This window comes from Nyctereutes procyonoides, unplaced genomic scaffold (genome assembly GCF_905146905.1).
Source record: "Nyctereutes procyonoides isolate TBG_1078 unplaced genomic scaffold, NYPRO_anot_genome, whole genome shotgun sequence".
Taxonomy (NCBI): domain Eukaryota; kingdom Metazoa; phylum Chordata; class Mammalia; order Carnivora; family Canidae; genus Nyctereutes; species Nyctereutes procyonoides.
In genome coordinates this window covers 812,021-837,394 of record NW_026575152.1, presented here as the reverse complement: position 1 = coordinate 837,394, position 25,374 = coordinate 812,021, and the positions used below count along the sequence as shown (strand labels likewise).

At 38.2% G+C, this 25,374-nt stretch overlaps 1 protein-coding gene and 3 pseudogenes across 1 annotated transcript in view; 3 read left to right on the top strand and 1 right to left on the bottom strand.

Annotated features, from left to right (window-relative positions):
• The window catches only part of GRID2 (glutamate ionotropic receptor delta type subunit 2), a 1,428,782-nt gene that overhangs the window by 914,779 nt on the left and 488,629 nt on the right, over positions 1 to 25,374 (top strand). Inside the window, exon 8 of the mRNA XM_055313240.1 lies at positions 21,453 to 21,572. Within this exon, the coding sequence (XP_055169215.1) occupies positions 21,453 to 21,572 (120 nt within the window). The remainder of the gene's footprint in view (positions 1 to 21,452; positions 21,573 to 25,374) is intronic.
• Positions 1,186 to 8,773, bottom strand: LOC129501925 (hsc70-interacting protein-like; annotated as a pseudogene).
• Positions 8,915 to 11,393, top strand: LOC129501924 (DNA replication licensing factor MCM4-like; annotated as a pseudogene).
• Positions 19,030 to 20,230, top strand: LOC129501921 (hsc70-interacting protein-like; annotated as a pseudogene).

Below are 25,374 nucleotides of genomic sequence, written 5' to 3'. Positions count from 1 at the left end.
AAGCTTATGGGTTCCTGCAAGGAGACAAGTGAAAGAATGAGGATCTGTCCTTTAATTAATTTATAGACTTTTTAAGGGGGTGAGACAAAAAAGTTAAGCAATGCAGTTAACATAAGTACTGCAAATGTCTGGTACATTTATATGGGGGAAGGTGGTGGTTTCCAGGACACTGTTGTATTGAAGCTCTACTATGTATTTTATGAAGTGGTAAAGTAGGTACTTCCACATTTCTTTTAAAGAAAAAGCAGTCAATTCTCAAATGTTTATTTCTCCCAGGTATTATCATAACCCCCAAGCCATTGCTCCTTATATGAATTTTATAGATTATATTTGAGAGAATTATAATTTTTAAAATATTAAATCTTCTTATCCATGGATATGGTATCTATCCATATACTCATATTTTTATTGCCCTCAGTAAAGACTGGTGTCCTTAATACATATTGTCATTGTATTTATTCCTAAAATTTTATGGAGTTTTAATTATGCATGTCTGTGTGTGTGCATGTATGTACCCACTGTCATGAATAGAATTTATTTCCCCTCTGCTTTCAAACTAGATATTGTAAGGCAGTTGATGCTTGATATATTTTGTGATTGACTTGATCAAGTCTTGAAACTTGACTACTGATTCTCACTTCTTTCTTTTTTTTTTTTTTGTATATTTTTTTTTGGACTTTGATTTGCCAACATATAGTATAACACCCAGTGCTCATCCTGTCAACTCCCCCCTCATGCCTGTCACCCAGTCACCCCATCCCCCTGCCCATCTCCCCTCATACCACCTTTGTTTGTTTCCCAGAGTTAGGAGTCTCTCATGCTCTGTCACCCTCTCTGACATTTCCCACTCATTTTCTCTTTCTCCTTTAATCCCTTTCACTATTTTTATGTTCTCCGAATGAGTGAAACCATATATGTTTGTCCTTCTCTGATTGACTTACTTCACTCAGCATGATACCCTTCAGTTCTATCCACATTGAAGCAAAAGGTGGGTATTTTTTGTTTATGATGACTGAGTAATATTCCATTGCATAAATAGACCACATCTTCTTTATCTATTCATCTTTCTTTTTTTTGTTTGTTTGTTTTTAAATATTTTTAAGGTTTAAAAAGTGTTTAAAGTTTGAAATTCCTAGTAGGAAAAAATTATCTGAATGAATACCCTAATGGCAAACCACTGTAGAATGTTTCAGTTGCATGTGGGGGAGAGGGGTAGGGATTCTCTTCACAGCACCCCAGCTTTCTTCTTGAGAAGGTCAGAGGTACACTGGTTTGTATTATTGCGACATCCATTAGGTGATTGAAGTTGCTTTTCTTTCAGCAAGGGCTTTGTCAGAAGGGCATTATGCTTGACCTCCAAATTTGGCTGACAAGTTACTGATAAAATTCATAACCTTTGGGTTGCTCTGATATTTTGACATATTTGCTGGGTTCTGGGCTACATCCTGGAAGGCCACCATAACTTCTGGATCCTGCATGGGTGCAAGAACCTCTGGGTCACTCAGAATTTCATTGAGCCCAGGCATTCCTGCCATTCCAGGCATCCCCCCTGCCATTCCAGGCATTCCTCCAGGAAAATTACTAGGCATTCCCCCTGGAAAGCCACCTGGGAAAGAGCCTTACTGAGCTCTTAATTGTCGTCTGGCTTCTTCTTCCCTCTGGGCTCTCTCATGATCTTCCCGAGCCTTCTTAACCCTTTCTATTCTTTCTTTGATCTCTCGTTCTTCACGTTTTCGTTCATACTTTCTCCAATGTTCAGCAATTTTCTGGACCCTCAGTTGAACTTCTTTCAGCATTGCACCAGCATCTTCATCATAATCCAGTTTACAAGCAAGGGCAAGATCATGTGCTGCTTCTTCCCAATGACCCAGAAGTCTGTGTGCTTTCCTTCGCCACTTGTAAGCCTGAGCTGAATCAGGATTTATTTCAATAGCTCTGTCACAGTCTCGAATGGCAGCATTTGGCTTCTGTAATTTGATGAAGACACTGGCTCTCCTGGCGTACAAAATGGCCAAGTGATGATTCAGTTTGATGGCATCTAGTGAACAAGTCCATGACTTTCTGTAGTTCACCATCATTTAGGGCATCAATGGCAGCCACTTTTTTTATCATTTGCCTGATCCATCATTTCCTCGGTTATCTCTACATTTTCATCTCCCATTTCTTGAGGGGCATCAGTACCTGGTTCAATCACACCTTCATTGTCAATTTCTAGATCACTTTCCTCACTTGATGTTTCGTCTGTCTTTATGTTTTCCTCCGCCTTCTTACTTACTATCTGTTTTTTCCTCCTTGATATTGTCTTCTGATTTAGTTTTATGAGTAGCAGGTGGTATTTTACCCCCCATGCTCTCCACCCACTCCCGCAGGAAGCGCATTTGCTCGGTGTGCAGAACGCTCCGATCCTGCTTACGCGTTTTCACGAAGGCCCGAAGCTCGCTCACTCTGCGGGGTCGGTGGTCCAGAGGCGGCGGCCGGCGGCGGGCGGCAGGCGCGGTGAGGAGGCGGCCCGATTCCAGGCGCGGGTACTAGCCCAGCGTGACCGTGTGGAAGGGATCTATTCATCTTTCAATGGACACTGAGGCTCCTTCCACAGTTTGGCTATTGTGGACATTGCTGCTGAGGTGCAGGTGTTCTGGCGCTTCAATGCATCTGTATCTTTGGGGCAAATCCCCATAGTGCAATTGCTGGGTCATAGGGCAGGTCTATTTTTAACTCTTTGAGGAACTTCCACACAGTTTTCCAGAGTGGCTGCACCAGTTCACATTCCCAACAGTGCAAGAGGGTTCCCTTTCTCCACATCCTCTCCAACATAGGTTATTTCCTGTCTTGTTAATTTTCCCCATTCTCGCTGGTGTGAAGTGGTATCTCATTGTGGTTTTGATTTGTATTTCCCTGATGGCAAGGGATGCGGAGTATTTTCTCATGTGCATGTTGGCCATGTGTGTCTTCTTTGGTAAAATTTCTGTTCATGTCTTTTGCCCATTTCATGATTGGATTGTTTGTTTCTTTGCTGTTGAGTTTAATAAGTTCTTTATAGATCTTGGATACTAGTCCTTTATCTGATAGGTCATTTGCAAATATCTTCTCCCATTCTGTAGGTTGTCTTTGAGTTTTGTTGACTGTTTCTCTTGCTGTGCAGAAGCTTTTTATCGTGATTAAGTCCCAATAGTTCATTTTTGCTTTTGTTTCCCTTGCCTTCATAGATGTATCTTGCAAGAAGTTACTGTGGCCAAGCTCAAAAAGGGTGCTGCCTGTGTTCTCCTCTAGGATTTTGATGGATTCTAGTCTCACAGTTAGATCTTTCATCCATTTTGAGTTTATCTTTGTGTATGGTGCAAGAGAGTCATCTAGGTTCATTCTTCTGCACGTGGATGTCCAATTTTTCCAGCACCATTTATTGAAGAAACTGTCCTTTTTCCAGTGGATAGTCTTTCCTGCTTTGTCAAATATTAGTTGACCATGGAGTTGAGGGCCCATTTCTGGGTTTTCTATTCTGTTCCATTGATCTATGTGTCTGTTTTTGTGCCAGTACCACACTGTCTTGAAGATAACAGTTTTGTAGTACAGCTTGAAATCCGGCATTGTGATGCCCCCGGCTCTGGTTTTCTTATTCAATATTCCCCTGGCTATTCAGGGTCTTTTCTGATTCCACACAAATCTTAAGATTATTTGTTCCAACTCTCTGAAGAAAGTCTATGGTATTTTGATAGGGATTGCACTGAATGTGTAAATTGCCCTGCGTAGCATTGACATTTTCACAATATTAATTCTTCTAACCCATGAGCATGGAATATTTTTCCATCTCTTTGTGTCTTCCTCAATTTCTTTCAGAAGTGTTCTATAGTTTTTAGGGTATAGATCTTTTACTTCTTTGTTTAAGTTTCTTCCTAAGTATCTTATGTTTTGGGGTGCAATTGTAAGTGGGATTGATTCCTTAATTTCTCTTTCTTCAGTCTTATTGTTAGTGTATAGAAGTGCCACTAATTCCTGGGCATTGATTTTGTATCCTGCCACTCTGCCGAATTGCTGTATGAGTTCTAGCAATCTTGGGGTGGAGTCTTTTGGGTTTTCTATGTACAGTATCATGTCATCTGCAAAGAGGGAGGGTTTGACTACTTCTTTGCCAATTTGAATGCCTTTTATTTCTTTTTGTTGCCTGATTGCTGAGGCTAGGACTTCCAGTACTATGTTGAATAGCAGTGGTGAGAGTGGACATCCCTGTCTTGTTCCTGATCTTAGGGGAAAGGCTCCCAGGGCTTCCCCATTGAGAATGATATTTGCTGTGGGCTTTTCGTAGATGGCTCTTAAGATGCTGAGAAATATTCCCTCTATCCCTACACTCTGAAGAGTTTTGATCAGGAATGGATCATGTATTTTGTCAAATGCTTTCTCTGCATCTAATGAGAGGATCATATAGTTCTTGTTTTTTCTCCTGTTGATATGATCTTTCATGTTGATTGTTTTGCAAATGTTGAACCAGCCTTGCATCCCAAGGATAAATCCCACTTGGTCATGGTGAATAATCTTCTTAATGTACTGTTGGATCTTGTTGGCTAGTATCTTGTTGAGAATTTTTGCATCTGTGTTCATCAGGGAGATTGGTCTATAATTCTCCTTTTTGGTGGGGGTCTTTGTCTGGTTTTGGAATTAAGGTGATGCTGGCCTCATAAAACTAGTTTGGAAGTACTCCATCCCTTTCTATCTTTCTGAACAGCTTTCATAAAATGGTTGTATCTTCATTTTCATTAGTTTTCATGAATCTTTTTATTTTTTATTTTTATTTATTTTTATTTATTTTTTTAAGACTAACAGCCGCTCTTTATTGTGTGCTATGTGGCAGGTGCTACATGTATACTTCCTTCCTTGATTATTTTTTTTAAGATTTTATTTATTTATTCATGAGAAGACACAGAGAGAGAGAGAGAGAGAGAGGCAGAGACACAGGCAGGGGGAGAAGCAGGCTCCCTATAGGGAGCCTGATGTGGGACTCGATCCAGGGTCTCCAGGATCATGCCCTGGGCTGGAGGCAGCATTAAACTGCTGAGCCACCCAGGGTGCCCTCATGAATTTTTTTAATTCTTCTCTGATTTCCTTGTTACCCATTCATATTTTATCAGGATGCTCTTTAACCTCTGCACATTTGAGTTTCTTCCAAATTTCTTCTTGTGATTGAGTTCTAGTTTCAAAGTATTATGGTCTGAAAATATGCAGGGGACAATCCCAATCTTTTGGTGTCAGTTGAGACCTGATTTGTGACCCATTATGTGGTCTATTCTGGAGAAAGTTCCATGTGCACTTGAGAAGAATGTGTATTCAGTTGTGTTTGGATGGAAAGTTCTGTATATATTTGTGAGATCCATCTGGTCCAGTGTATCATTTAAAGCTCTTATTTCTTTGGAGATGTGCTTAGAATATCTGTCACTTGCAGAAAGTGCCATGTTGAAGTCTCCTACTATTAGTGTATTATTATCTAAGTATGTCTTTACTTTGGTTATTAATTGATATACTTGGCAGTTCCCACATTAGGGGCATAAATATTCATGATTGTTAGGTCCTCTTGTTGGATAGACCCTTTAAGTATGATACAGTGGCCCTCTTCATTTCTTACTACAGTCTTTGGGATAAACTTTAATTTATCTGATATGAGGATTGTTACCCCAGCTTTCTTTTGAGGACCATTTGAATGGTAAATGGTTCTCCAACCTTTCATTTTCAAGCTGTAGGTGTCCTTAGGTCTAAAATGAGTCTCTTGTGGACAGCGAATAGATGGGTCTTGCTTTTATAACCAGGCTGAAACCCTGCATCTTTTGATGGGATTTTTTAGCCCATTCACATTCAGAGTTACTATTGAAAGATATGAATTTAGTGTCATCCTAATACCTATTCAGTCCCTGTCTTTGTGGATTATTTCTTTGGGCGTCCTCTTTCTTTTACAGGGCCCCCCATAATATTTCTTGCAGAGCCGGTTTGGTGGTCACGTATTCTTTCAGTTTCTGCCTATCTTGGAAGCTCTTTATGTCTCCTTCTAATCTGAATGACAGCCTTAGTGGATAAAGTATTCTTGGCTGCATGTTCTTCTCATTTAGGACCCTGAATATATCCTGCCAGCCCTTTCTGGCCTGCCACATTTCTGTGGAGAGGTCTGCTGTGAATCTAATATTTCTTCCCATATAAGTTAGGGATCTCTTGTCTCTTGCTGCTTTAAGGATTTTCTGCTTATCTTTGGAATTTGCAAATTCCACTATTAAATTTATTAAATTGTGTTAGTTTTTATTGATTTTGAGGGGGGGACTTCTCTATCTCCTGGATCTGAATGCCTGTTTCCCTCCCCAAATTAGGGAAATTCTCAGCTATGATTTGTTCAAATATGCTTTCTGGCCCTCTCTCCCTCTCTGGAACCCCAATTGTACATAGATTTTTCCTTCTGAGGTTATCATGTATTTCCCTTAACCTTTCCTCGTGGTCTTTTAATTGTTTTCCTCAGCTTCCTTCCTTGCCATAAACTTGTCTTCTTTGTCACTCACTCTTTCTTCTACCTCATTAACCCTTGTCGTTATGACCTCCAGTTTGGATTGCATCTCCTTTAGTTGATTTTTAATTTTGGCCTTATTAGATCTAAATTCTGCATTCATGAAGTCTCTTGATTCCTTTTTCCTTATTTTCCAGAGCCACAAGTAGCTTTATAATTGTGCTTCTGAATTGGCTTTCTGACATCGAATTGTAATCCAAATTCTGTAACTCTGTGACAGAGAGTACTGTTTCTGATTATTTATTTTGTGTTGAGTTCTTCTTTCTAGTCATTTTGCTTAGTGCAGAGTGGCTGTATGAGTGGGCTTAGTCAAGAATATCAACCACGACCTAAGTAAATTTCACCCTAGATGATTCTGCCAATGTCAGAGACCAGAAACTGAAAACAAAGATCAGAACGATATAAAACAGAAGGACCACTAAAGTGAAAAACAAATTTTAAAACAAAGTAGTAAAAAATAAAAAGCCAAGAATTCCAGTGAAGAAGGGGGGGGGGAGGAGAAAAAAAACAAAGGGGGAGGCTACAGGGAGATGGTGGTCATGACGAAGTTGTAGTGGAGGGAGAATATAGTGTCCCTGAGGAGTTCTAGAGGGTGATCCTCTTGTTTCTGTGTGTATTAAGTTCTGTATGTTAGAAGATGCTCAGTCCAAAATTTATATAAACTAGAAATACTTGTAGAAGGCCCCACCATTGACCACCAAAACATAAATGAGATAAAAGAGGGGGGCAGAATGGGAATGAAGAGAGTGTAATCTCACAGAATAAACCAGCATGGTAATTCACTTGGTTCTGGGTGCATGTTGGTCATGTTTTAGAAGGTATTAACTTCTGCCATTGTAGAACAGAATGAGGCGGAGAAAACAAAACAAACAAACAAAACAAAAAAAAAAAAAAAAAAACATATCTTGTATATCTCCCAAAATTAAGTTGAGTATGTTGAAGGAAATCTAGAAGTGGAAAATATTTCTAGGACCTGTAATTGTAGAAATATGAAAGTCAAAAAGGAAGAATCTTAAAAATGAAGAGGTGCTAAAATATTATAGTTAAGGCGGGGAAAGAGAAAAAAAAGGAAATTTACAGTCTGATATAAAAACGAGTTGTACTAGAAAAAGGAAGAAAAAAAAATAGGAGGGTTCTGGTTCTATATACTGTAAATCCTCTACTTCCCCTGGAGCTTTCCAGAGCTGCTTGGTCAAGAACTTGCTCTTCCCCTGTCCTTCCAGCTGTTCTTCTGGGGGAGGCACCTGCTGTGCTGACTCTCAGGTGTGTGCACCTGGGGAGATACCCCACCCCCTCCCAACCCCCCCCCACCCAGCGGGTGCCGGGCTCAGTGGGATCTGTTTACCCCATGAGGTCTCTGTTTCCTGGCAGCCCTGCTCAGTCCCAGGCACAGGGTGACACTCAGAGGAGGAACAACCCCACTAGTGGCGGCCAGCTCTCCAGCCCTGGAGTCAGCTCCCCCAATAACCACCCGCAGTCTCCCAGTCTGCACTGACCTAGGTGCTCCCGGGGCGGAGGGCGCTGACCTGCACAGTTTGGGGGCGCCCGCGGCAGGAGGGTCCTCGCTGTCCTGTACGCTCCCCACCTCCACCTGTCCCGGGGGAGCTCAGGATGCCGGCTGTGCCCCTGGGCGCCCTGGGATCCGAGGCCTGCGCTGCTGGGACCGCGCTCCCGAAGGCAGCAGGGCGCAGCCCCCTCTGCCGAGAGCCCCCGCCTGACCCCCGGCTTCTGCCCGAGGCCCCGCCGGGCGCTCCAGCCCTTTACCGAGATCGGCCGCGGGGTGTGGGGCGCTCTCCCCCGGGCGCACCTCCTCTGTTAGTGACCCCGGGAGACCGGAGGCCCCACCGCCCCTCCTGCGGTCCTGCCCGAGTTCCCCGCTGAGCGCCTTTGGGTCGGGGAAGAATCCGGGGTGGAGTTAAAGCTCCCGCTTCTCCCGGGCTGGGCTCTCCTGTCCGGAGGCTCTCCCCGCCCCCGCCCCCCGCCCCCGGCCTTAGCCTGGCTCTCGCGGGGCCCCTCCCCCCTTGATTCTTTTTTATTTTATTTTTTTCCGCCTTCCTATAAAGGCGGAAAAACAAAAACCCTTCTCTCTGTAGCGTTCCAGCTCTTCTATCTTTAAATCTCAGGTTGAATTCATAGGTTTTTAGGATGGTTTGAAAGTTATCCAGGTAAGTTGGTGGGGACAGGTAAGGTGAGGACCCCTACTCCTCCACCTGTTCCCCCTATTCTCACTTCTTTCTTCATAGTTTATTCTCTTGTCTTTATCAAGTGGGCATTGATATTATCCTCAAGCAAAATTAACATTACCATGTAACTATAATACTTTATATGTTTTTAAAACGTTAGAAACTTCAAAATAAACTTTTTTAGGGGCTGTGTGGGAACATGACCTGTCAGGTACACCCTGGGAACCCTGTGTACCTCAGAAGTGGCCATCTTTCCCTGTTCCAGGTGAGGTTTCCAAGCCATCTCCATCTCAGAGATGTAGCGGTGAGGCTTCCATCTCTACAGAAGAGCTATAGTAGATGCCAACCTGGCCTAGAGCTGACTTGCAGGACTTGTGCCATGTGGGAACATTATTTTCCAGCTCTCCCCTGATGCATTCTTCAACTATTCATCTTGATTTAATGTTGATTCACTACTGACATATGGTACTTACATATACTCTTGGGTAAAGGGAACCTGAAGCTATGATGTTAGTGGCACACCCATGAGCCAGAGGCCATGGGGTCTGCATGGAAGGGTCTGTGGGTGAATTTGCAGGATGGGCCAGCAACAGATGATACAGTGCCCAGTGAGCAGTCCCTAGGCCAAAATCTTGTGATTTGAGCAACATATATAAATATGGCAATGTCCAAAGAAAATTTGGGAGGTTTTCTTAAATGTTTTGTTGACCCTCTGGCTAAAGAAGACAATATTGCCATACATATTGCTGGACATTTGTATATGTAGTGATGGGTGATTAATAGTATTGGGGAGCCATTTTAAAGTGTAAACTGTGAATAAAATCATTTGACAAAAATCTATATAGACAGCTCATCTACCACCCACAAGTAGTTATCTCAACTTTTAACATGGCTGTCAATGAGCTTTTCTTTGACCGTTTACTGGACTCAATCATAGAACATCAGATTTAAGTAGGACTGTTCAGGGTATTGAAAACTAATTACTGGAGAAACCTGAATTTGTAAGACACTGACCAGTCTATCACCATCAGTGGTATGTTGTTTAGGATGTCCCAGCTGCTTCCTTCCAGAGAAGCAGAAGTCCTTCTTGCAATGCCAGGTGTGCACTCACACTGCCTTTATGGAAATGGACCATGGCTAAATCCCTGAGCCCTGTGTGATCAACAACTACTCAGTGTTCTCAGACAAGCACATGATCAAACTTCAAGAGTCTTCTGAAAATATGCCTGCAAGGCAGATGCTTCACACTTTCATCCTTTACTCACAATGTTCTTGTTGACAAGGTTCAACCTGGGGACAGAGTAAACATTACAGACATCTTTTGAGCTGTTCTTACTGAGTCAATTCAAGAGTGAGTAATGTGAAGTCTGTCTACAAAACCCACATTGATGGCATTTATTATCAGAAAATGGATGCAGAACATTTGTATAAAGAAACAGATGAAGATATAGAATGAAAACTTTTTCAGAGAAGCATGTGGTATTGCTTAAGGAGCTTTACAGAAAACAGGGCATTTATGAAAGGATTGCTTCAGCCTCAGCACCAAGCATGTAAGAACATGAAGATTTAAAAAAAGAGAATCTTGCTTCAGCTCTTGCTTGAGAAGAGGAAAGATTTTAGTCCCATGGGAAGGGACAGATTTTGTGCTGAGAACAGCATCCTGATATGTGGTGACCCTAGGATCAGTAAGTCCCAGTTTCTGCAGTATATCTACAACTCGGTCTCCTGGGACTGGCTTAATAGTGTATGTAGCAAAAGACCCTGTGATGAGGCAGATGGTCATGAAAGCCAGTGCCTTTGTCCTAAGTGACAATAGCATGTGCTGTATTGATAAGTTTGAGAAGATGAATGAAAATATAAGGTCAGCATTGCACAGAGTCATGGTACAGCTAACTCTATCCAAAGGCTGGGATTGTTTGTCATCTCCGTGCATGCACCTGTATCCTGGCAGCAGCAAATTCTATTGAGTCTCAATGGAATCCTAAAAGAGCAACCATTGGTAATATTCAGCTACTTCACAAGTTATTATCAAAGTTTAATTTGATTTTCCTCATGCTGGACTCTCGGGATGAAGCTAATGCAGGCATCTGGTTCATCACCTCATGGGTCTGTACTACCAGAGCAATGAGCAAGTAGAGAAGTGGTTCAAACATGGCGGTGCTGAAGAACTGCATTGCTTATGCTTATGCTTATTTATGCTTATGCTTATTGCTGTGCTCACAGCACAGTCATGTCTTGGCTGAGCCAGGAAGCCAGCCATGCTCTCATCCAGGCTTATGCAGAGTTAAGGAAGATCAGAAGATCAGTAGTAGCTGAGTTTTCTACATACTCCTTCCTGACAGCTGAAATTGTTAATTTGCCTTGCAGAACCCCTGGATGGACGCTATATATAAATATAAATATAAATATAAATATAAATATAAATAATATAAATATAAATATTTACTACAGGAATGAGTACCATCTCTCCGAAATGGAGATAAGAGTTAGCAGAAGCACTGAAATAACTTATTTTATGTAAGGGCAAAACACCGGCTCTAAAACACTTACAACTTTTTGAAGATATTCAGGGAAAATCTGACATAGCTATTACCAAAGATATTTTTGAAGAACCACTGAGTGCTTTGGCTGATGATGACATCTTGACAGTGACTGGAAAAACTGTTTGCTTTCTCTGAATCTTTTGTGAGTGGTGCTGTGTGTTCTGCTTGTCTGCATTTGGGCATTGCACTTGCTTCCATATATTTTTGGCATATAGGCCAATCAGCTGCTGCTGCTGCCATCAGCAGAAATAGATTCTTAAAATCATTATCTGGTTCCATAAAAATTTTTTTAACTTGGGTTCGATTTTCTTAGGAAAGTGTATGTTTTTGTAAAGTGTTTCTTTTCATCCCCCCTACTTTTAAGTAAAAATATGGTACCAATTGACATTGTATAATTGTATATGGTAGAAATTATTTGCTTGCAATGCCTTTTATATTTTAGCACCAAGGCTTTTAATCTGTACATACATACAGATAGCAAGATGCCAGTATGACAGTGTTTTTTGAAGATGGCAGTCTGGGTCACGTTTTTTTTTTTTTTTTCCTACAAAACTTTCTAATAGCAAGCATCCATATCCTTGGAGTTTTTATGAAATAAGACTTAACCAAAGCCTTTCTCCCTGTTATAGCACTGAAACATTAATTCCTTCTAGAGGTTGGTTCTCATGGCTACTCTAAGATCAGAAATTAATGGTTGGAAATTATTGGGTTCTAGGTTAATGTCTGCCATTTTGTTTTACTACACAAAACTTTTTTTTTTCCTAAATAAATGATAGAAAGAATTTAAAAAATAATGAAATAAAAACTTTTCTTGGCTAACTGCTTTAGCTTCCACTTCTAAACTTGTATAATTTTGATGATAAATAGCATCTATAATAAATATGCTGCAAGTGTTTTTGCTATTAAGTATTGTGAAGGTATTATTTGAAAAGAGATGTTTTAATTAGGTAAAGAATACACCTTTCTATTTTTGTTTTATTGTTTTTGTACTTCTAAAAAATTATTAGTAATCCATATTGTTTTAGAATAGCAAAGTAAAAAAAGTTAGTCCTTCCCCACTTTTAGGGTGGAGAAAACTGAGCCTCAGAAAAATTAAATGACTTATTAAGGGTTAATTACAAAGCAAATTAGTTTTAATACCAAGTTGTTTGGCTTCCAACACTATTTTCTGTTTATCATACTATTTACTTTTTTCCTTGTTCATAGTAGTAGTTTTGTTAACTACTGTCAAAATCATTTGGATAAAGAAAATACACACACCAAGAAATCAAAGGTATAAGTGCCATGTGTAAATATTATATAAACAATGTCTTAGTTTCAATGTGGCTTTTTCAAATGCCTTGAATTTGGAGCATGCTTTGATGAGTCTGCAAGATGGCTATTCTAAAGGCATAGACTGTAGTTTTAAAAGCGCCTGTGGCAAAAAGTTTATTAGCACACATATGCATTCTTTAGTGTATTATGAAAACCTACACTTAATTGTAGTATATATTTTGGTAAGAAGTTTTCATGTTGTATAATTTAAATTTGTTGATATTACATGCCCTAGAGAAGGATTGCAAGCCTTTTAAACTAAATAATAAGTAAAACAAAAAGCTGAGCTGCTCTGGAAAAGAGTGGGAGAGGATCTCCATAGATGGACTCCTACAATTACTTCTTAAAACCACAGTTTGAAAACCACTTTCCTGGGACATTTAGAAATCAGTTTAATCCATACAGATCTACTGTCTTTCTTAGATTGTGGAATAATATTACACCCCGGCAATGTGGGCAGAGTATTTTTATTTGCAGACTTGTTCTAAAATTAAATGGCAATCATTTTCTTTTTTTTTTCTTATTGTTAATTTTGAAACAGCTTCCAAGAGTACGCTCTGTTCATTCATGTATTTATCACACTTTTAACAGGTATTTATCACGTGCCTCCAGTGTGGAATGTATTACTCAAACTCTTTTATGTGACTACCCAAAAACAAATTTAGAGCCTAGTAGTCAATATTGGCATTATTATACAAAAAGCTATACTCTAAGGTGAGATACAAAAAAAGTCCCCAAGTGTAGTAAAAACAGAAACTGTGGAATATTAGAAAGAGTGTACTGTGTGGTGGTCCATACTCAGATCCCCATTTCTCAGCCGAGGTGCTCTTTCCCGGGAAGATATACATAGCTAAGCCTCTGTCCTGGAACTGCCCTGCGCAGCAGAGAGCTGCTCTACCTTCTTGCTGAAATGGCATGCACCCAGTAACTGGTCATTGCAAAGTGGTCTGAGTCCCTTGCCTCCAATTGCGATAACTCCAGATGGCATAAGCTGAGCCATTGCTATATTTCCATCCCTGTTTCACCTCTCCCTTTCCAGCCTCTCTTCTCACACTCTCTTGCAGGTGCTTTTCTTAGGAGCACTTCATCCAGCACACAAACAAATCCCCGTTTCAGAGCTATTTCCTTGGGAACCTGACCCAAAACAGAGAAAACGCATTGAAAAAAAATTGTATGAAATTGATAGCATAATAATGGGAACTTGAAAATTATATGGTTTAAGACCTGTAAAGCTAGGGAGAAGAGGACATTTCAGGTGGTGGGAGACTCTAGATGCCACATCGATTGGAATAAATCATGTGGGCAATGACATTAATTTATCAGACTGTAGGAAACACATGGAGAGAATAGTCTAGACTGGAAAGAGATTGAGGAGCTTACTTTGTAGGTAAATAAAAGACCCTAAAGAATTTTTGAGCATGGACATGACAAAATGAGAACTGAGTTTTAGGGGCAAAAATATGCTTGTATCTTTTAGTTTAATTTGAAAAAATAATAAAAATACTACACTCAAAATATGTGATTGCATATAAACACACTGACACTTTCTATGTATTCTATATGAGTAAGCCAATCAAGATTTGATAGATCCTTAAATCAAATACTTCAGCATTGGCTTAATTGATCAATTTCTGCTAAATCCTTTTTGGTGATTATTTTCAACACTAAATGTAAGAAAATAGAATATATCAACATTTATGTTAGTATCTCAAACCATTTAGTACCAATACATTTGTATTTATACCTGTCCTATCTAAAAGAGATTTTGATGCATGATGATATCTAAAGAAATATGCCTTGAAATGGCAAAAATATTGAGATTACTCTAATTCTTATATGGTAATGTATTCACCCTACAAATATTTACTGAGTACTACCATATGCTGTACTGTGAGATCACAGAACAAGGAAGGAAAATAGAAATATCAAAAATAGTTGCAAATGTGATTAGTTCTACAAAAGGAGAAACACCAACTATTCTGGAAATAAGAGACTGGAGGACCTCCTTAGGTATAAGACCGATAGGTAGAATGACAGAAATGTTTATGATGAGTAGTTATTAGCCAGGAAAAGAAAAGGAAGAGCATTCCAGAAATGGGGAAGGAAGGATGCTTCATGCAAGGGCAACTGAATATTCTCAGGGTTGAAGGAAGGAATGCTTGGCACATGTAAGCATCTTAAGTAAGACTGTAGTGGCTAGAAGAGAGGTAGAATAGGGACATGGTTCCTTTTTAGCTTAAAAAAAAAAAGGTAGATAGGGAAAGATCATGAAGGATTTTATAAATTAGGTTAAAGTTCCTAAACTTTATTCAAGGGGTAAGGTTAAGCTACTGAGATATATATTTTTTTAAAGATTTTATTTATTTATTCATGAAAAACAGAGAGAGGCAGAGACATAGGCAGAGGGAGAAGCAGGCTCCCCACAAGGAGCCCGATGCAGGACTCAATTCCAGAACCCCAGGATCACATCCTGAGCCAATCACTGAGCCATCCAGGCACCCCTACTGAGATATTTTAAAAGGGGGCTGGGGTTAACAAAATCGGATTACTCAGTGGCTGACAAGTGGAGAATCTACTCTGCAACTGCCATTGGACCATGACAGACTGAAAAAATGCCATTTAAGCGGCTGGTGCTCCAACTCAAAGGAAACCAAGGCAGTGGTGTTTGTCATGGGGAGGGATGTCTTTCAGAAATATTTAGGTGATAAATATAAGATTTGGTGATTTAACATAAACGTGCAGGGGAAAAGAGAAGATTCTAGGCTTCTGGCTTAGAGAAAAAGAACTCTCATAAATTGGGGCTTTTGTTGTTGTTTAATTTGTATATTTAGAGGAATGAAAACAGATTACTTTGCTTTTGCTGTAAAGCACCATGTACCACTTAGAATTTATAAATCTGAGGGATAGAGAAATAATTTAGAGAAACATAATCTGACTTACCAGTAACAGTATAGACTTGGAATTTAACTATAGCCTTTTTAAAATAATATGTGCAAATAAACTATTTTTTTTTCCACTAGAGCTTTTAAAATGCCATTTGTGCCCTGAGAATAGCGATTCTTGTGGACATGTCAATATAGACTCAGCTTCAGGGCATTTGAATCATAAAGTGGGTAAAATGGTATAAATTTTAAATCATAAAGTGGGTAAAATGGTATAAATTTTAACTTATTTCAGGTCAACATACATTTTTAAAGCAATCCATTATGATATTCATATATTATATTGGGCACACAGTTTATATAGTCTGTGGGAAAGAAGGAAGAAGTATGAAGCATACAATGGATGTTTCAGTTCAGGTTCCTCAAATAACTTGTCATCTGGACCGCAGTTTCTTTTTCTCTAAGATATAGATAGCTTGATCAGAATACTAGTAATATCCTATTTACTTCTTGTTTTGTTGCAATTATCTATTATGCATTAATATTTTAATGTGTATGTGTATAGGTAAAATACACATATGTACATATGTATGTATGTATATACATATATAAATGTTACATGGGAACTTCAAATTTTCCTAAATATTTCACACAAATGAAGTTTTTTTGTTTTTTATTTTTTGTTTTTATTTTTATTTTGCTTCATCTTATATTGTAGTTTTTATCTATCATGATATTCTCTTCTGGATAAAAAATGTAATATTTTCCTCTGTCAGGGAATTTTTTTCTCTGAAGTTAACTTATGAAACATGAGGGCACCAGGGCACACCACTGAGTCTGGCATCTTTCATTGTGTTCTCTGCCTTTCTGGGCTCATGTTTATTTAACATGGTATTCTTGGTTACCAAGCATGTCTGCAGGTTGCAAGGAACCTAGAAATATGTATAAGGAAATTAGATGAGTGTCATAAATATTTGATGTTCCATGTGATCCTCAAAAAGTATCTCGAAGTTTCTGTGCAGTTCAAGCATAGGGAAAAGTCCTTCAGCCTAATAACAGGGAGAAATGAATTCTTAGTAAATATTTTTCTTAGTTTTTTTTTTCCCTCAACTTTTCCTATCTAAAGGGGAATGACAAACTTCTGCCTTTTGAGAAACTGATTATCTAGTGGTAAATTATTCCTGACCTTTGCTTTTCCTCGTTTTTTTTCTTCCTTTATCTTTTGTATATTTGATACCCTCTGGTATTTCTATATAGATTAGGTAGGATAAAATCAAGACCAATTTTACATGGTATTTCAAAAAGGTTTACTCTGGTAGCAGTTTTTACTGTCAATTTAAAGGACATTTAGAAATTACTTGTATGTGTTATTCATACTATCAATGTTCCATTAGCTTGTTTTGTTTAGAATCTGCTGCATCACCAAGAGATAAAAAATGCAACTGTGCATGTACAAAGATAATGACTGCTCATTACCACCTGGCCAGAACATATTTTTATCAAGGCTCAGTTTTCAAAGTTGATCTGAGGATAGATGAAAAATGAAAAAAGAAAAAAAAAGAAAGGAAAAGCTCAAAAGCATGGGAATAGCCTTAGGCAATCAAAAATCAGAGAGGTTAAATTGGGGCCAGATAACAAGGAACTGGGTTTATTTGCTTGAAATACAACCTCTCAAGCAGCCCTTATATCTTTGTGAGGGAAGGTTTTACCGATTAAGCATGCTAACAGCTCATTAAGAATATAACACAAAGAAGACAAATTACAGAGTCAAAAAGGTGAACAAGGAAAGTGGAGGCCACAGTTAACTAACTGCAGATGCCATGATTTACAGGGTTTCTTTGTACCTGTATACAATCTAAGCAGACTAAGTTGCTCAGTACCAGATACGAGCTACGGATGAAAATATTGGCCTAGCGTGGCCATATGAGTACTGCCTGGGAATAATAATAGAGTGCCAGGCAATCTAGTGTTCAAAAGTTTAAAAATTTCAGGAGGAGAGCGTTTTTGCAATATAGTAACCATATTTATATATACTATCTTTGTTCTTTTTCCCTAGAAATAAAGTACTAAGAAATTTACTTAGTACTTATTGGGGAGATGTGTGAATGGGGACAAGAAAATCTCTAATAGAGGATTGTTGAATACCAATAGTTTGAACTTAGGTGTAGAAATATAAGCTGTACTTGTCAATCAAACTCCTACAGTATTTGCCATTTAGAGGTATTAATGATAATAAGATCCGCTATACTTACCCCAATCTAAATTCTTGAACGATTATCGGATTCTTTGAGATGTTAGTACTGAGTGAACGTATAGGACCAAATTGACTTGCAATAATATGTTAATTTGCCCATATCAAAGATACAGGCAATCAAGAGGCCCAGAGGAGAGAGATTGTGGGGCATTCTGCATGGCTCTCTGAATCCTTTCTTTCCACATTGGACACACACATTCTGTTGCCAAGGAAGGTTTTATCGGTTTACCTTCAGAGAGAGCATTTACATTATGAAATATCTCCATTTTTACCCTAGAAAGTATAAAGCTTCCGGACATTTTCCAGGGAGCCATAAGCCATTAATCTAAGGATTCTGAGTTTATTTACTACAATAAGTCTTTAGCGCAGGACATCCTGCTAAGGGCTTTTATAGATAAGGACCATTCTTCCTATTAAATATTACTAGTCTCTACCTGGTGTTCTAGTGACAAGGACATTAGACTCACTTACCTTCTTTCTTTTTTTTTCTCCTTCTGGCCTGCATCCCCTTCTCCCACAACACACATAACAGTAAAAGAAGTGAATGGATCTTAGACCAGCTGCTCTAACACTTTTTTCCTCAAATACTAATCAATAAAATGTAATTGAGTCAAAATTTGCAAAAAACATTTCCCAAAGCCACATAAATATTCAAGCATATAATGAAATTTTTCAACCCTAATAAACTAGTTGAAAAAGACCAGGAGTATGTCTATAATTTCTGGCAGAACTAAAAAGTTTTTGAAATTAAAGAATGAAATAATCATGTAGATAATGGTGATGGTGATGACAGTAATTAAGCTCTTACCACTTTTCAAGCACTTTTCTATTTTTTTATGGATATGGTATTTTAAGACAAATAATAGCCTTCTGGGGTAGGCACTATTATTTTGCTGTTTAACAAATGTAGAAATTGGGGTTATTGAGAAATTAAATGAGTTAGCCAGGTTTACCAGCAAGTAGATTCTGTCCCAGTTTCTCAAATTCAGGAAGTCTAACTCCAAAACCCATGCTATTGACTGCTAACTCATCTATGAGAAGAGCATAGACATATCAAATTCATAGATATATTTTTATTAATAAAACAAGATAATTAAAGAGAAGCTGGCTTATAAAGAAATCGTGGTGGAGGATCGGTTTTGCTGACTATTACTATTGCAAACATGAAATAAGTATTGAAATTAATGATTAAGCAATGGTTTTACGGAATATCTGGTATGAATGTAGAGTCATACAATGGGCTACAAAGCACAGATGAAGTTGAAGATACAGCAAACAGCCTGAAACCTGCCATAAAGGACCAGAAGTTGGATTAGAGGTTATGGCAAGTGAGATCTATCCGGGCCTTCCACACGGTCACGCTGAGCTGGTCCCCGTGCCTGGCCGCCGGCCGCCGCCTCTGGACCACCGACCCCGCAGAGTGAGCGAGCTTCGGGCCTTCGTGAAAACGCGTTAAGCAGGATCGGAGCGTTCTGCACACCGAGCAAATGCGCTTCCTGCGGGAGTGGGTGGAGAGCATGGGGGGTAAAATACCACCTGCTACTCATAAAACTAAATCAGAAGACAATATCAAGGAGGAAAAAACAGATAGTAAGTAAGAAGGCGGAGGAAAACATAAAGACAGACGAAACATCAAGTGAGGAAAGTGATCTAGAAATTGACAATGAAGGTGTGATTGAACCAGGTACTGATGCCCCTCAAGAAATGGGAGATGAAAATGTAGAGATAACCGAGGAAATGATGGATCAGGCAAATGATAAAAAAAGTGGCTGCCATTGATGCCCTAAATGATGGTGAACTACAGAAAGTCATGGACTTGTTCACTAGATGCCATCAAACTGAATCATCACTTGGCCATTTTGTACGCCAGGAGAGCCAGTGTCTTCATCAAATTACAGAAGCCAAATGCTGCCATTCGAGACTGTGACAGAGCTATTGAAATAAATCCTGATTCAGCTCAGGCTTACAAGTGGCGAAGGAAAGCACACAGACTTCTGGGTCATTGGGAAGAAGCAGCACATGATCTTGCCCTTGCTTGTAAACTGGATTATGATGAAGATGCTGGTGCAATGCTGAAAGAAGTTCAACTGAGGGTCCAGAAAATTGCTGAACATTGGAGAAAGTATGAACGAAAACGTGAAGAACGAGAGATCAAAGAAAGAATAGAAAGGGTTAAGAAGGCTCGGGAAGATCATGAGAGAGCCCAGAGGGAAGAAGAAGCCAGACGACAATTAAGAGCTCAGTAAGGCTCTTTCCCAGGTGGCTTTCCAGGGGGAATGCCTAGTAATTTTCCTGGAGGAATGCCTGGAATGGCAGGGGGGATGCCTGGAATGGCAGGAATGCCTGGGCTCAATGAAATTCTGAATGACCCAGAGGTTCTTGCAGCCATGCAGGGTCCAGAAGTTATGGTGGCCTTCCACAATGTAGCCTAGAACCCAGCATATATGTCAAGGTATCAGAGCAACCCAAAGGTTATGAATCTCATCAGTAAATTGTCAGCCAAATTTGGAGGTCGAGCATAATGCCCTTCTGACAGTTAAGCCCTTGCTGAAGGAAAAGTAACTTTGATCACCTAATGGATGTCGCAATAATACAAACCAGTGTATCTCTGGCCTTCTCATGAAGAAAGCTGGGGTGCTGTAAAGAGAATCCCTACCCCTCTGCCCTACAGGCAACTGAAACATTCTACAGTGGTTTGCCATTAGGGGATTCATCCAGATAATGTTTTCCTAGTAGGAACTACAAACTTTAAACACTTTTTAAACCTTAAAAATATTTAAAGACATTAAAAAAAGAGGGATAGTTGGATATCAACATCATAGAAGTGATAATTGAAGAAATTTACAAACGGAGATCTAACTTTCCCAAATAAATGTGATTATCAGGCTGAAATTCTGACTAAAAATGTTTTAATATAGTAGTGATTCGGAATATGATTTTCATTTGTAAAATCCTAAATAATATGAAGGCTGATAAACTAAACAGAAAAGAGTGGTAAACAAGAAAGAGAGAAGTATGACCCACATTGCCATCTGTTGGGGAAATGAACATCTGTCATGTTGAATGAAAGATGAAGTTTGGAAATTCCCAATGAATCTCAACAACCAGCATTACTATTTAAGAGTGAAAACAGATTTCAGGCCTAATTTAGCATTTTTAATTTTTTTTTTAATTTGGAGAAGATATTTAAAGAAGAAGGAAAAAATAAATCTCCAATAAGTTAGAAACCATGGCTTTTAAGATTCCCAGATATAATTTTAGATCAAATTAGAATAGAATTGTGCTAGAGAAAGAATATTGTCAAAACTTGTCTCCAGAGTAGATTTTATGCTCTCCGAAAGCATCTTGTTTTCTGACTAATGGATCTATGCATTTCACAAGCAATGGAGGCAAAAATCCTAGCTTGCAGTTTAGTCTCAGCTCTACCATGGTGTCATTTTGAGTAGTCATTTGACTCTTTTTATTCAAATTCTCTTGTTTGTAAAATGGGTGAGAGGATTAACTTATTCTCAAGGTTATCTTTCAATCATTCTATTTATTATGTACATTTATTTAAAAATAGCCTATTAATAATTGAATGCTTGATGTAATATTTATTTTGTTGATGGAAATACTATTCCTAGAACCACTTTTTCTCCTCCTCCTTCTTCCTCACTTCTCATTGTTGTTGTTATTATTATTATTGCTGTTATTATTATTATTTAACTTCTGAAATCTTACATTGGTATCTTTTCTCTACTTTAGGGTGGAGTCAGTGGATTGACTGGAGAATTAGAATTTGGAGAGAATGGAGGAAATCCCAATGTCCATTTTGAAATTCTTGGAACCAACTATGGAGAAGAGCTTGGCCGAGGTGTTCGCAAAGTAAGACCAGACACACTGATACTGTTTTTCCTAAAGTAACTATAGTTTTGTTTGATTTTTCTCCATGTCATATGGTCTACAGTATGCATTAGAGCCCATACTTTGAAAGAGAAGGGGGGAGGGGAGAATTAGGCATTTAAATGACCTTAAGTTCCTATCAGAATATTAAGCAATAAATTATATTTATGCTTTAGAATAATTTAAAGGAAAAAAGTAATCTAATACTCTCCTAGGGAACTAGCATCATCTTCCATTCATTATAGTAATAATTTTCATGAAGTAATGAATTTAATATTTATACAATGCATAACTTCTTGGTTTTAATTTGTATCAGGCACAAAATCAGAATAAGAGCTTTGATAAATTTCATATAGAAAGAGGAAAAGTCTACTCTAAACTGTGACATTACAGTAGTTCATATTCTGTGTGTCATGCAATAAGTAGAAAAATGGTTTGCAGGAAATGAGCTCTTATTCTATACTACAGTTCTCGTGTAAGAATATGAGTGCCAATAAAAGATATTTTATGGATTACTAGTACAACAACTTTCTCAAGGAGAAAATAAAAGCCCCTGCAGAAATAACTTTTCTATAGTTTGAATTTGCCATTTTTATATATTTTTGGTAGGAAAAAAACTAAGATAATTGAGTGTTCATCCATACCTCACAGCTGTAAATTTCTAACTGTATAAGGTGGCTGCATTGAGAACAAGAGGTTCTTCAGTAGGTGTTTCTCTCCAGTGCTGAGAGTAGGATAAAAATTTAGATGAGACAAAGTTAGGAGTTATTCTAATCCACAATAAAAAACTTCCTGGAAAATTTATGCTAGAGAGGAGTGCAAACAACCTTAATGTGTTTTTAATTATTGTTTTATAGCAAAACAAAGGAGACATATAAAAACTGCATAAAACATAAGGATAGTTTAGTGAATTATGTGAAAGGAAACAACCATTACTATAGTCAAGAAATCGAACCTATCAAGCATCCTAACCACCCCCACATACTGATACATCCCTGGCCTCCCTTCTTAGTGGCATAATTGCTAGTCTGAATTTTATGATACTCATCTCTTTACATTTTGAATATGATTTTGTCACTATGTGCATCCTTAAATAACATAATTGAGTTTTGCCAATATTTCAGCTTATGAATGATTCAATATTGCATATATTCTTTTTTCTATCTTATGTTCAACATTGTTTGTGTTAATCATTCTTTTCATCCCATGTAGTTGTAGTTTATTTCTACATATTAGTGTATTGCTGTCTACCAAATGAATGTGTGACCATCAACTGTGGTCTGTTTCTATTTTTAGATCATTATAAGCAAAGCTGTTATGAAAATTCTTGGATATATACTCTTGAAGTTGTGCATATATATCTGTGGATTTGGTATCCAGAAGTAGAATTGTTTAATATCTTGAGACTTTACTCTATGACCTCAAATCCATTTTTTAGAGATTTACTAATTTTCATACCACCAACAGTGCAACGAATTCTTATGGCCCTATGTTCTTCCAAATTTTGGTTTCATTAGACTTCAAAATTTTTATTAAGTGGGTATATGTTGCGTATATGGGTATATGTTAATATATCTTCATAATTTCAGTTTTCATTTCCCTCTATTATAAAAAGGCTATGCATATTTTCTTGTACTTTTTAGCACTTCAGACTTCATTTTTTAATTAATTGCCCATTCAAGTCCTTTGGACATGTTCTTTTGGGTTGCCTTTTGTTTTTATTTTGTTTTTTATTTTTTTATTTGCCTTTTGTTTTTATAATTCATTTTAGGAGTTATAAATATATATGTATATTTAAATTATTAAAATTCCATTTAGTTTTCACAGACTCTTAATTATAGAAAACAAACAGGATTACTGAAGGAGAGGTGGGTGAGGGGGGATGGGTATTAAGGAGGGCACTTGTTGGGATCCCTGGGTGGCGCAGCGATTTGGCACCTGCCTTTAGCCCAGGGCGCGATCTTGGAGACCCAGGATCGAATCCCACATCGGGCTCCCGGTGCATGGAGCCTGCTTCTCCCTCTGCCTGTGTCTCTGCCCCTCTCTCTCTCTCTCTGTGACTATCATAAATAAATAAATTAAAAAAAAAAAAGGAGGGCACTTGTTATGATGAGCACGGGGTGATGTATGTAAATGGTGAATCACTAAATCCTCACTCGAAACTAATATTACACCGTAAACTGACTTGGAACTTAAATAAAAACTTGGAAAAATTGCTCTCTGAATACTGTGGGGCAAGTAACCTCTGCTTGGTAAAGATGACTCTTTTCCCAGCACCAACCAAATAATTAATTAATTAGTTAATTAATTAATTTAAAAAAATTGTCTTGCCTATCAACACCAGTGCCATCATTCTCTACCAGTACACTCTACCATCAAGGGACTTTTTACTTTTCCCCTGGCACCTGGAGGTTAACTTTCAGTTGCCACAACCATCTCTCCTGACTGTTAACACTTAGAGAAGTACACCTCAAATAAATTTGAAATTTATTTCTTCATACCCCTTGCATTGAACAATAGTGTGGTTAATTGCTAATTGAAGTGGAGTATGCTAATTCTTTGTTTCAAGTTATTTGAATTCTGGTTAGTTAACATACATTGTAATATTGGTTTCAGGTATAGAATTTAGGGATTCATCACTTACATACATCACCCAGTGCTCATCATAGCAAGTGCTCTCCTCAATACCCATCATCCATTTAACCCAGCCCCCACCCACTTCCCCTCCAGCAATTCTCAGTTTATTCTTTACAGTAAGAGTCTGTTTTATGGTTTGCCTATCTCTTTTCCCCCTTATGTTCGTCTGTTTCAGTTCTTATATTCCACATATTAGTGAAATTGCACATATTAGTGAAATAATATGGTATTAGTGAAATAATGTGGTATTTTTCTTTCTCTGACTGACTTATTTTGCTTAGCATAATACATTCTAGCTCTATCCACATGGATACAAATGGCAAGATTTCATTCTTTTTTATGGCTAAGTAATATTCCATTGCATTAAAAAAATATTCCATTGCATATATATACTATATCTTCTTTATCCGTTTATTAGTCAATGTAAATTTGGACTCTTTACTTAATTTGGCTATTGTAGATAATGCTGCTATAAACATCAGAGTATGTGGGCCTCTTTGAATAAGTATTTTTGTATCCTTTGGGTAAATACCTACTAGTACAGTTGCTGATCATAGGGTAGTTCTATTTTTAACTTCTTGAGGAGTGTCCATATTGCTTTCCAGAGTGGCCATACCAATTTGCATTTCCACAACAGTGTAGGAGGGTTTCCACTTCTACATATCCTCCCCAGCCCGTGTTGTTTATTGTTTTGTTGAGTTTAGCCATTCTGACAGGTGTAAGGTGATATCTCATCATAGTTTTGGTTTGTATTTCCCTGATGATAAGTGATGTTAAGCATCTTTTCATGTGTCTGTTGGCCATTTGTATGTCTTCTTTGGAAAAATATCTACTCATGTCTTCTGCCCATGTTTTAACTGGCTTATTTGTGTTTTTTGGTGTTAAGTTTTAGATGTTCTTTATGCATTTTGGATACTAACCCTTTATCAAAACTATCATTTTTGAACACTTCCTATTATTCTAAAGATTGCCTTTTAGTTTTCTTGATTGTTTTCTTAACTGTGCAGGGGATTTTTATTTTGATGAAGTCCCAAAAGTTTATTTTTACTTTTGTTTCCCTTGCCTGAGGAGACATAGCTAGAAAGAAGTTGCTACAACCAGTGTTGAAGAGGTTACTGCCTGTGTTCTCCCAGATTTTTATGGTTTC